Raw genomic sequence first — 12,597 nt, forward strand, 5'->3', positions numbered from 1 at the left:
GGCAGGGGGCGGGGAACGGAGCAGAGCAGCCCCACGGGAACTTTCTGCAGCGCCACTAGGAGGCAGAGGCGGCTCCGTGTTCCTGATACCGTGACAACTGCGAGCAGACACTTGTACGTGTTTATTCCTCAAGCACAAGAAATACTCGGCCATAACTAGCAACTTAATTTGGTTCCAACCTGTTCCTGTCCCACTTCTCACACTTGTGCTGTCTCTTACACCATTATACTAGAATTGTATCTTAAAATTAACATGTTTTTACTTTTAAAAGTAAAATCAAGCAAATACAAAAGTGAGACTGCCATCCAGACAAAGCTGAAGTTGAATTTGCATCTGTTAAAAATACAACAGCATGAATATGAGCATTCTACTTACTTGTCCAATTCCTTAATTTTTATTTTTAACTACATACCATTTTTTCCTAATCTAACTTCTGAAAGAGCTCAGTTCTGAATCAAGTCAATCATCGGCCCTATAACATGCTGAGGGGAAAAAAATAGTATTCTTAAAACACAATTAGTTCATGAAACTGATACCTCCTGCTGCAGAGACTAAAAATTAAATGATCTGGCAACCTTTCTAGAAAATTAAGGTTAAATGCACAGGTGCATGGGAGACAATCAATCCATATTGTATGTTTAGGAGCTGAAACCTGAATCAAGCTACCCTTCCCTCTGCAGCACAAGAGGCTGACCTCTTTCCAACATATTTCTTCTCCCCAGAAGGCTTCTTCCAAGGCTTCCTTCCAGGTCAAATAGTTTCACTAGGATAAAGGTGCACAAACTGCTCACCTACAAAAACCTCCAAGTCCTTTATTAATGTTTTCAGGATGTATGTGGTAATTAACAACTAGCATTACACCAGCCCAGCTACAGGAAGTCCTCTGTTGCAGGAGGTACTTCAAAACAAGGATCCCAGAGCACCAACAGACACACACAGAGACACTACAACATCACTTGGAAATTATTTCCCCCCCTATTTTTTTTTTTTTAACTTGACAGCTAGAACTTCTCAGCCATTGGAGATTCTGAACACGGCAGATCTCCTGGTGCAGTGGCACTGGTTTAAGATGGCTACTTCAGACACTGGAGGGTCAGAAGAACAAGATCTGAATGGGGTAGCTGAAAGCAGCTTCACTTTGGGTGCGTTGAAGCACAGCTCCTGTCAGGGTTGATACCTCTACATCAGCCTCCTGGTGGCCCCTGCAGAGCCTTGTCTCACAGGTGTCAACACACCTTGGGTACATTTACCCCTAAGCTGCAGAGCAGGAGCACTGTCCACCACACATTGCATCACTAGTTCCAATTAGTAGGCAATGACACATCTGGAGGGTTAAACAAATGGGACCGGAAAGACTTGAAAAAGCCTGAGAGAAATCTTCGTTCATTAGGAGAAATCAGTGACAATCCCTTCAGGTCACCAGGCTTCACATGCCCATTTGTTGCCAACTGTTCCCTAAACTCATCCTTTTTTATTCAGATGCTCCACTTAAAAATAAATCCAAACCACAAACAGGTTCAACTCCATTCTGTACACATTCTCCACTTCCAGAGTCATTATTCTGGCTTTAGACCTTCTCCTTTCTCTTTAATTTGGATACCTTCTTGACAGTTCCATTCTTGTTTAGAAGCTTCAAAACACGATCCTTGTGATCCAAGACCTTTAGCATGGAGTCTCGAGCCTCATTGATTTGATCCATCACAAGTTTACACCTCTGCATATTCCCCTGCAATGAAACACTGTGGTCATTAACAGCCACTGTCCAATCTAAGCAACCACTGTACCTTTACTAACACCCTCTGGAACTGCGGACGTGGGAAAGACATGATGAGTAGAGACCTGGGGGGGTTTTAAGGCAGCTTTAGCTCTTCCTAACTGTGGTTGATTATTTTGTAAGGGTAAAGCAGTCTGGCTGGGTTGAGAGGCCACAGGAACCTACCTGTATCAGCTCATTGATTCGATGCAAATCATCATCAGTGGCTGCCTTTTTCTTTGGAATGAGGCCCTCCTGCAGGGCGGTCAGTCGCTCGTACACATCATGCTCCAGGTTGGTCTAAAAGACACCAGCACTTCATGAGGTTCACCACTGGGTCAGAGGACACTCGCTCACATTCAGAAAGCTACACATAGAAGATGACAATCTGTTCCCCTCTCAGCTGCTCATGTCAGTGATTCAAAAGATGAAGCCTGTGACGCTGAGTGTGGCACTATCATTCTTACTGACATCCTGTTTACAGGCTCACTCCACTTCTGAACAAACATGGACCCTAGCCAGAACTGCTTCCCCTGTGTCTCACAGTACTATTCCAGGAATGCAGAGGTTTTGGGGAGTTTGGTGCTAGAATGCAAAGCACCTACCTCACCCCCAACCTGAAACAGAAGCATCCAGGAATGTGGATCAGTGCTGCCTCCTCAGATCAGCCGCACCATCCCAAACAGAAGCTTCTTCAGACCTGTGCATCAGCAGGAGGGAGTTGCCAATTTTGATCATCTGTACAAAATACATCAGCTCTTATGTCTGGATCAAAACCAACACTCTCAAGTTTCCAAGCCACTTATGCCACATTCCTGAGAAAGGGGAAAGCGTATCCCACTCCCTTTGGGCACTACACACCAGCTCCTTCACAGCATCCCAGTGTCAGATGACATGTACTGAGTCTGTAAAAACACCCTCCTGTCTTACACAACTCTGTGCTCCCCCGTGTTGCAGGAGGTAGCCAAGCCTCATCCACCTACCAGCTGTAGCAGCTGTGCTGCACAGAGATGGACCTTCCACCCTTGTGCACGACAGGACACGCCCTTCTGGTTGGCAATCTCCTGGAGCATGGCCTTCTTCTCTTCTGTCATTGGGAAACACAAAGAACATTATTTACCTTTCAGGAAGCCAGGCCTCCCTTCTCCAACAAAATCATTAAACAACTCTGGCTCTCCATACATCCCGATAAATGAGAGTGAGGAATGTTTTCATTCAGACAGGAAAGAACCACTCATCTGCCATGTACCTGACTGCTGCTCTCCCTTATTGACAGGTTATCTGTATTTCCAGAAAAATTATATCCTGTTTTTCCCCCTCATTAAAAAAGGTGGTATTCAGCATTTTAACACCCTACATGAAAAAGTTGAGTCTATCCCATACCACTGAAATACACATTTACTCCCTCCTTGTTGTATTTACACAGCTGTGAAAACCCAGCCTTCTTAACAACTCTAAGATATTAGCTAAAAAGCCTAAAAACAAGAACCTGATCTCCATTTTTCTCATATTAGAAAAAAATAAATGTAAAAGCCCTTTTGTTAGATGACAAGATTAGTTACACTAAATCTAGAATGTTTTTTATTAAACTGGCAAGTTTGCTTCATAGCAAGAAACCAGAAAGCTAAGCAGCAGCCCATCACCACAGGTCACTTTGTGAGGATTACTGTCTTTAGTGAGTTTTCACACTCTACATAAATACATTTCTCAATAACCATGTGATTTTTTTTATTTTTTTTTTTACAAAGTTACAGCTAATTCTCTGTTGTGTTGTTCCCTTTTCTGCTCCTTGAGAGTGGCAACACTAAGCTAATGAAAGTCATTAGCCAACTTGATCAACCCTTGCTTTCCAAACTGCAATCAAAACCTTTTTGTGGGATTGCTTATCAGCACCAGGTAGCTAAGGGTGCTCCTCAAACACCTGTGCCAGGTATGCCAGAGCAGCTCATCCCAGAGGAATAAAACTGCGCAGCTCTAAGCAGCAGACGGACCTTTCACCCGGACATCACTGTATCTCTGGAAGTGGTGGTAAGCAGCTTTCCAAGGGTTGCGATAGTGACGGAGCAACGTGATCGGCGGCCGCGGACGTACCGGGACGTATCTCACACCTTCTTCATCTAGAGAAAGATCCAAGGAGAAGTCTGTCAGTACCATCATTAAGTAGGTAAAAGGAGGAGATGAGTGTGACACAAGAACTCCAGCAGATCGGTAGGCGCAACCTCATGCAACGTGATGCTCTGTGTGTCAAGAAAGGTAATTTTCCCTGGATGTCACTATGCAGAAATCTCTGAGAAACTGACACTTGGATTCGTATTGTTTGTATTCTCAAAGCAGGAGAAATCAGAGCACGGTCTCTGAGAAGCAAAAGGAGGCAAAAATACAGATATCTAACTAGGACTAAACACATTAGAGATGACATTACCTATATATTCCTTTGGGGGAGATTTGCGCTTCTCTGCCTTCACCAGCAAACTTTTTGTAGTGGACTTCTCGTCATCAGTGCTGTTGGTTTCCATCATGTCCCCTTCCTCTGTGGAGATGACATGCTGCTGCTTACGGGGTTTCTTCCTCGGGGAGGCACCAGGTGGCAAATCACTTGGAGGCATTGAAAGGTTGTTGGCCAGCAACGCCAGAGATGAAGACACTGTACTCGTAGTCAATGGAGGGACTGCTAAGAGGAGGGAAAGAAGAAAACCCAAGCCATGGGTATGAAGGTGGCACACCAGCATTGTCTGAGCAATGAGTAGGTGATGCTTCAGGACACTGCAAGGAGCATGGACTCCATTTCACACACACTTCAGCTCCATGTGAGTAGAAGACAGATAATAAACCAGCAGAAACTGCTGGGACAAGTCTATACCCTGAGATCTTTAATGTATCATGGACAAAAGCATAAAAAAGAGACAACTGTTCTCAGTTCCTTCATACTCAAAGTTTATGCAAGTTGAATGCTACAAAAAGGAGTCCACCCTAACACTGGTCTTGTGTTACTGTAAAAAAAGAAAAAAAGGTATCTTTGTATGTCCACATCAGCACAGATCATCCAATAGCAAGCAAATCCCTTCTCTCTTTTAAGTCATGCAAGCAGAGAGTCCCATGCAATCTGTCTGACTGTAGCATTCCTTGGAAGAGCCTACTTGTCCTGCAGGGTGAACAGCACCACACCAGCAGGTCACTGCACCAGCCAACACTCTCAGAAGATGGGAAACACAGCAGCAAAGGGTCTTTTTTAATGCAAGCAGAGAGTCCCATGCAATCTGTCTGACTGTAGCATTCCTTGGAAGAGCCTACTTGTCCTGCAGGGTGAACAGCACCACACCAGCAGGTCACTGCACCAGCCAACACTCTCAGAAGATGGGAAACACAGCAGCAAAGGGCTGGAGGGAGCACTCCACATATATTGGGGAAAAAAGCTTAGCCAGCCATGACTGAGGCTGCAAGAAGTTTCTGGATATGATCCCTTTAAAATTTGGCCTACCCACAACTGCTGGTAAGAGACAAAAGAACACTGAAGAGCCTAATGTGGCCTGCCTGTGAGAAGCAATCAGCTTCTTCCACCACAGAACAGAACTCTGGTACCATATAACCCATGAATGTGAGACGCATTGGTACCATTTTGCCACTGTGTAGACCTTGATCCCAGATCCTTAAGGATTTGGACTTCACTGATCATACCATGTGACAGCAACTATAGCCAAGCTGGCTAAGGCAATATAATGAATATTTTAGAAGTTTATAGAGAGAAATATCCATGAATCACAGAAGGACTCTAAGAAGTCCTACTCTGGTCAACAATTCTTCACATATGAGAAAGGCCCTTGGACCTAAATGGCAAGATTTGTGAGAAAACTGAAATTAACTGTGGTGATTCTTGGTGCTGCTGCTGCTGAGCATGTGTTTTAAGCAAGGAATTCACCCTGACTCTTCAGATTGTTTGAACCTGCACAACAGTCACAACACCAAGTGACTCCCAAGTGACACTGTCTCAACCACAAGTGAAAACTTGATGATTAATAACCACCTACCAGACACTGGTCGCATTATGTCCATAGGCTCCACTTCCTCTTTGATTTTTATGTCTGGCACTGGAGGACCCAGCACTGCTGACAGGGCCCCACTCATGGTTGATGGAGGAGCAGGTGCAGCCACAATTGTGGTAGAAGTTGGTGGAGCAGCTGGGAGAGCTCCTGGAATGGTGGACAGAGCTGCTGCAGGCTGTGAGGTGGGACTGGCTGCTGCAATGATTGTTGGAATGCCAGAGGGGGGTTGCTGGGAGGTGGGGGGAACCGCAATGGTGGGCTGCTCGCTGCCTTGGTTAGACACTGCCTCCATTGACACAGTGACCGGAGTGGCCATGGACACATGAATTTCAGGTTTGGGCTTTGCACTGTAATGTGAAAAAAGCAAAACACACTGAAGTTGACTGCATCTCAGCCATGATCACCTCACATAGAGTGAGTGAGCCCAGCTGGGTTCAGACTACCCAGTTTTTCCTGCACCTGGAATCAACATAGTTGGAAAGGACTTCTAGAGGTCTTAGGATCACCAAGTCCAATCCCCAGGTAACACCTGCTGCAGTAAGGTGCTTAACCACAGGAGAAGGTGTCACCTCAGTTACATTTCCTCCTCCACTCACTTTCTAATGCTTTGTATTTATTATAGATGACATTTTCCTCCACTCACTATAACAAGCTGAATCCCACAACTAATTCCAAGTAACTTCAAAGTACTTGTAAAAGAAGCAAGACAGTTTCACACTGGAAAGAAGAGGAAATTTACCCAAAGTTGTAGTGTCGCCTATCCTCTTTTTGCAAGAGGTCCTGCTGTAGCTAACAGTTATGAAACAATACATTGTGAAGCCACTGAACTCAACTGAAGCAGGGCAGAAGCTCAATTTATCTTTCTTCAGCATTGAAGTACTATAGAAAAAAGTTTTAAGGCCCATCCTTCACAAAAGCAGAGGGATTTTTGTTTCCATGAAAGCTCCTAACCACACCTTTTAGGAGGCAGCTGCCCCAGCTTCACAACAGCAGAACTACTCAAGTCTGTTCAAAGTCGTCACACTAACAAATTCAAAACAGATAAAGCTTCCCAATAGAAAAGAAAAAGCTTCAGTATTGAAAGAAGAAAGTCTAACAAATATAGCAAAACTGTGATGACACGGTTGTTTCCTAAAACCTTACCCAGCAGGCCTTGGGGATCCAGACGTGCTCCGCATTGCACTCTCAACACGCGTGCTACCTACTTCAGGTGGCTGAGGTGGAATTAAGCTTTTCCTGACGGCCAGCCTGGAAGAGACAGACAGATCTAAGAGTCTCACCTCCTGAGGCAAAGACATACACAACTGAGAGTAAAGGAATCAACCCTCTCTTGCCCAAATCTGGACAGAAGGCTCAAGCTGTCTTCACTGATGCTCCTCAGTCTTGTTCTACTTTTCAAACTAAATGTTATGTTTTACTTCCTTTAAAGATAAAAGATGTCACTCTGGCCTACTATCACCTCCATTTAGGGCTTCTCACTTCACTCTCATCCAGCTGCAGCTACTAGGTCCCAAAGCGGACAAAGGGAGATCTGGCCATGATGCCACTGTTCTCCACTGCCATTTCAAGGAAAAGTAAATCTTCTGGAACAGAATAGGGCTTAGACAGACACCTGCTTCCTTTAGATGGACTAGACTGTGTCAAGGCCTAACTCCAGAACCACAGGCCTGAATGTGGACATCAGGCAGCACAGGACTGAATACAGACAAGTATTTTGAGAGGTTATTCCAGTCTCCTGTGGGGCTGTAAGTCAAAAGCATTGTCCAAAATAATCAGCCTCTCAAGTGGAAACATTATCCAGTGATCTACCTCTGCTTCTTTAATTTGTTTCAGTTTTACAACCTATGGCTTCACTGCCTTTAAAAACATTTTCCACCCAATTGAAAAAAATAAATAAATATGCAATTTCAGTCTCATAGGACACATCTGTTCCAAATGTTTTCAGTCATTACTCAGGAGGAATGTATTGTTACTTCTAAAGCTGTCTCCTGCCTCTTTATTCAGGCATTTTAAATTAGACAACATACAATATTTTGAGTTTAAGTTATTCCCTCCCTTCTTTCTAATCAGCTTTCATAGCAGGGTACTAATTCTATCCTTTCTGATCATCCCTGTATTAGTCCAAGAACAGCATTGAAGACAAAGCATGGAATTCTAACTTTAAAGTCTGGTTTTGTTACACTAAGAAAGCCTTGAATCCACTTTCTCTTCAAAGGGTCTCAAGAGCTAGGAGACAAACTATCCTTCTCATTTCATTACTGACAGTGACATAAAACTGTATCCTGCCCTAGGGTAGGAAAGGAAGCATGTTTCACAGATCAGCAAGTCACTCACCACCACTGCTTGCTGAATAATCTGCTAGAACTTTTTATATCTCCACTGATATGATGCCATTGACCCAGGCCAGATTGCACAGAAGTGTCCTTCACACGTTAATCTTCAACTTTACTCACCCATCTGCGGTTGGTTTCTTCCGGAGGATGCTCGGGCGTGGAGAGGAGCCCTGAGCTGGGATGCTGGCGCTCTGGCTGTGGGTTTGCACAACTGTAGTTGCTGCAGAAGCTGTGTTGAATGTGTTGTTAATAGGATTTGCTACAATGGTGGCTCCATCTGCCAAGACTACTGCTGGGAAGGATGGACGTTGACACAGCAGAGAGAACAGATCCAGAAAAGATAAAAAAGCAGTTACTTGTGGAAATCTGATGACAAAGCAAGTGTTTGCACAGCTTGCATTGACCACGCTCCCTTTGACTCCCCCTCCATCTTCAACTCTAGAGCTTGCCAAACTATCTGGTAAGCAACACCTTTGCTACAAGCAAATCAATCTGGTCACTGAACCTTCTGCAAGGGGGATGGAAGCTACCTCCTGCCTAACTGCTGCTACTAAGGAAATCAACTTTTCCAGAAGAAATGGAAAATACAGAAATTGCCACAGGGATCACCAACACAACTGGGTCAACAGAGTAACACACCTGGTAGAGTCTACATAGCAGTGCATGCCATATATAAATGAGCACCATCAGCTGTGTTTATGTCCCAACCTTCTGCAAAAGACTGTTTGGCCAACTAAGTGATGTGGAGTATTTAGTCAGTCAGGAAGTCACAATGTACACCTGCCAGCTTTGCAACAGCACATTGTCGTGGTTACCACATCCCATTTCTTCAGTTATTGCTCATCAGACCATTCCTTTTAATGAGGGACGGTTTCTATCACAGTCCAAGATCAGGCTACCAAGTGGTACCTGGCTGTGTTTTCATTGCTGCTGTGATCTACTCTGTAGCTGCAACAGTTTAGAGAACATAATTTCAACATAATTTACTTGCAAATTACCCTTCCCACAAGGCCTTACTGAAGAGAACTGTTTAAGCTCAGGCACTACCAGTCTTTCCTACTGAAGTTAACACATTCAAAGCCACCCAAACACTCTACCCAGCAGGCTCAGAAAGAATAAATTAAGAAACAGATGTGGGAAACTGTTATTTTCTTCCCCTGCGACAACAGGTAAAAATATTTGGTGGGAGGTGTATGAACATATATGGTGTCCACTACTGGACCACAGAGACTGCAGCGAGGTTGTTAGTGAGGGTCAAAGGGAAGAAATGCGCCAAATGTGGCAGAGCCAAGCTCCGTGGCTCTTATGGGGTCCCAAGACCTGACTTGGCTGGTGGCTCTTACCTGAAGTCTTGGTGTCAGCCTGTGGCTGCTGGGCGCCCATTGGCGCTGGCTGCAGTCCCTGTGCCCCCATTGGTGCCGCGGGGTGCAGCCCCTGCGTCCCGATGGGCGCTGGCTGGATGCCCTGGGCGCTGATCGGCGCGGGCTGGATGCCCTGGGCACTGATTGGAGCTGGCTGGATGCCCTGGATGTGACGGGCATGAGACGCATCAACAGTCATCAGCTGCATGGGGTTGAGGTGGACGGTAGAGGCCACGCCAACGCCCGCCGGAGCAGTAATGGCAGAGTTGGGCGCCTGGGCTGAGACTAGGAACATAACACAGACATTGCGTCATGGCCCCGCCTGGCTGCCCTCAGTCTCTCCAAGAGTTAATCCAAAGACCAATTTGCTTCGAACAATGAATTTGCCAGCCTGCTTGCTGCAGCAGTAACTCTAAGAGTGGAGATACCAAACTGTCCGCCAGAAGAATGAGGCATTACTCTCTATTTCCATTCCATTTTATATTTCAAATTGCAACACAAGATAAAAGATCAAGTCTAAATCAGCTTTAGATTAGACTCAAATTATATTTCTGTACCCAGCTTCCAGTGTCAGGAAGCTGTGTACTCATTTCACTCAGCATCTTATTTCACAATGCTTGTAAGTACAAACACTTTGCATTTTCCCTGCTTTTATAAAAAAAGATTAAATAATCAGAAGCTTAAGCCATTTCTTCTGAAAAGACAGTGTCTCCATAAAGCTGATCATTGCATCAATTAAAAAAAAATCTTTCACTGTAGAAAAGTAATCAGGGATTCATAGAATCATAGAATGGTTTGGGTAGAAGGGACCTTAAAGATCATCTAATTCCAACTTCCCTGCCACGAGCAGGGACACCTCCCATTAGATCGGGTTGCTCAGAGCCCCATCCAACCTGGCCTTGAAAACTTCCAGGGATGGGGCTTCCACGACCTTTCTGGGCAACGTGTGCTAGTGTCTCATTCAAGTGTAAGAACCTTAAAGCAGAGCTTACTTCCTTATCCCCTCTCCCCAGCCACACAGTTATAAAAAGATTTTTTTTAGCGCAACTGAAGCAACTGTTCTGAAGCTGGGTGCAATCTTACTGACTTGGAACAGGGCTGGCAATGACAAGCTGGATCCCACAGCTAAAGTGAGCACGAAATCCTTTGTGATGGAACAATGTTCTCAATAAAGTACCTCTTCTAAAATAGTAATTTATTTGAATTGACAGCACTGAGGAACTATGATTCCATCTCTCCAGATCTACTATACGGTGTGTGATGCTTCTCCCTAGCAGTTTACAGCAATACTGTTAGATTACCTGCAGCTTCATATTTCCAGTCTTTACAGGACAGTGCTGCTATTTCTGCAGCCACACACAGAATGCAAGTGCAAACTTGCCAGCGATGGACTTGCCTGCTAACAAAGGACAGCCTCTCATCACAACAAGCTGGTTTTCTCATTGTCACAGGATTTCCATCCAGTTCTTGTGCTGACAAGACACTCTTGACAACAGCTGTGAAAACCCTGAAATCCAGCACAAGGTCCCTGAAAATGGCTTCTGTATCAAGTATGGAACATGAATTCTCTTAGTGGAACACCCTCTGCACTCTTGTTGCAGAACTTTCTATCCAACAAAATCCCTTTAGTAGACTATAAAAACACAACCAGCATGTGGAAAGCCAAAGCAAACATTCTTCCTCGCCATTCTGTATTAACACTCCTTAACTCAGTAACCTTTTAAAAAATTTCTTCTGTACTTTTATCTAAGCCCTGACCTAGCTATGCTCAGGTGAACATCCCTTCTGATACCTTGAATCCTACACTTTGACTTGTCATCAGTTACCGCCACAATTAGTACCTGCAACTTCAAGTCAATTTAACAAGCAAAATGTCTCTGTCAATGAGCCCCTGCTGAAGAACCTATATCTGCTTTAAAAAAAAAAAAGAGCATTAGCTTGCCAACACCCTAACTGGAACTCCTGACAGTCTGCAATCATGTTCTATCAGGGGCCCTGCAACCACCCCTCAACCACCACTGACAGCACCAAGTTCCACCACTCACCCACATGTTCTCCTTTGAAACTTTCATCCAAAGTGCAGGAATGCACAGAAGGAGCTCACCTGACCCTTTTGCAAGGCATTTTATCATACTGAAGCCCACCTCAATTCCTGACATGACACTGTCAGGACAAAGCAACTTTTCCCTGGATTTTCAATTACATCAGTTTCCTGTGCAGACTTTCCTATTCAGCAAATAGACTTTGCCACCTCCAAGTCCTTCCAAATTCTCTCTGCACTCCATGAGGATAACATACATATTCCTAGGGTTTGGACTGTACAGATTGTCACACTATAGAGAACAGTCCTAAATCAATCAGATTTACCTAAAAACACTCCTAATTTTGTCACAGAAAGACATAACTTTGGGTTAGTGACATGGGCTTATATTGTACATCTTTTTTTTTTACTGCAAATCACTGCAACAGCTCAAACACATTCATTGCTACATTCTTTCAACTAAAGCACTGATGCAAAAGTGTGCAATGCAGCTTATTTTTTCCCCATATTTTGAAAGAGATTAAAATAGGCTTGTGAGAACACCAGGGAATGAAGATGCATCAAAAAGCTGGCTTAGTTTGGAGACGTTGAACTGTTTTGATTTCTATAATCAAAAACTTTTACTTATAGAGATGCAAACCCTCAGCCAACAAGAATTGTGTCAAACTGCCAGAATCAAGCATAAAAGCCTCCTGCTGCTCCCACTGCTCTGGCTCATCCACAAGGTAACAACTGTGCACAAGTCAAAGTCCCCAGAGTTGGTCCTACCTGGGTACTGGCGGATGGTGGACACCGAGCTGGTGATGGGGGTGTAGGTGTGCGCAGTCAGAGGGTAGGCAGAGGGTGGATATGTTGGCAAGAAATACTGGAACTGGACAGGCACCGACTGCCTGCAGGCATCAGAGAGAGCAACTGTTACACACACCATTTCAACAGCTTCTCTTCAACCCCTGCCTTTGGGCCATTCCCTAAGTTTTGTCATCTCAACCATCAGAAATATCAAGTATCTCAATTATTATAATTAATTCAAAACTACAACATTGCTCCCACCCCAAGTTTTTAGAACACA

General features: G+C 44.4%; 1 protein-coding gene across 1 annotated transcript in view; it reads right to left on the reverse strand.

The window, feature by feature from the left end:
* Positions 1 to 2,398: 2,398 nt before the first annotated feature.
* The window catches only part of SAP130 (Sin3A-associated protein, 130kDa), a 17,275-nt gene continuing 7,076 nt past the window's right edge, over positions 2,399 to 12,597 (reverse strand). Inside the window, exons 10-18 of the mRNA XM_009993525.1 lie at positions 12,297 to 12,418; positions 9,470 to 9,772; positions 8,247 to 8,418; positions 6,937 to 7,041; positions 5,779 to 6,140; positions 4,176 to 4,424; positions 3,745 to 3,870; positions 2,737 to 2,840; positions 2,399 to 2,491 (exon numbers count right to left, since the gene is read on the reverse strand). Coding sequence (XP_009991827.1) covers positions 2,399 to 2,491; positions 2,737 to 2,840; positions 3,745 to 3,870; positions 4,176 to 4,424; positions 5,779 to 6,140; positions 6,937 to 7,041; positions 8,247 to 8,418; positions 9,470 to 9,772; positions 12,297 to 12,418 — 1,636 coding nt within the window. The remainder of the gene's footprint in view (positions 2,492 to 2,736; positions 2,841 to 3,744; positions 3,871 to 4,175; positions 4,425 to 5,778; positions 6,141 to 6,936; positions 7,042 to 8,246; positions 8,419 to 9,469; positions 9,773 to 12,296; positions 12,419 to 12,597) is intronic.

The sequence above is a fragment of the Chaetura pelagica genome, unplaced genomic scaffold (assembly GCF_000747805.2).
Source record: "Chaetura pelagica isolate M959 unplaced genomic scaffold, ChaPel_1.0 scaffold192, whole genome shotgun sequence".
Lineage (NCBI taxonomy): Eukaryota > Metazoa > Chordata > Aves > Apodiformes > Apodidae > Chaetura > Chaetura pelagica.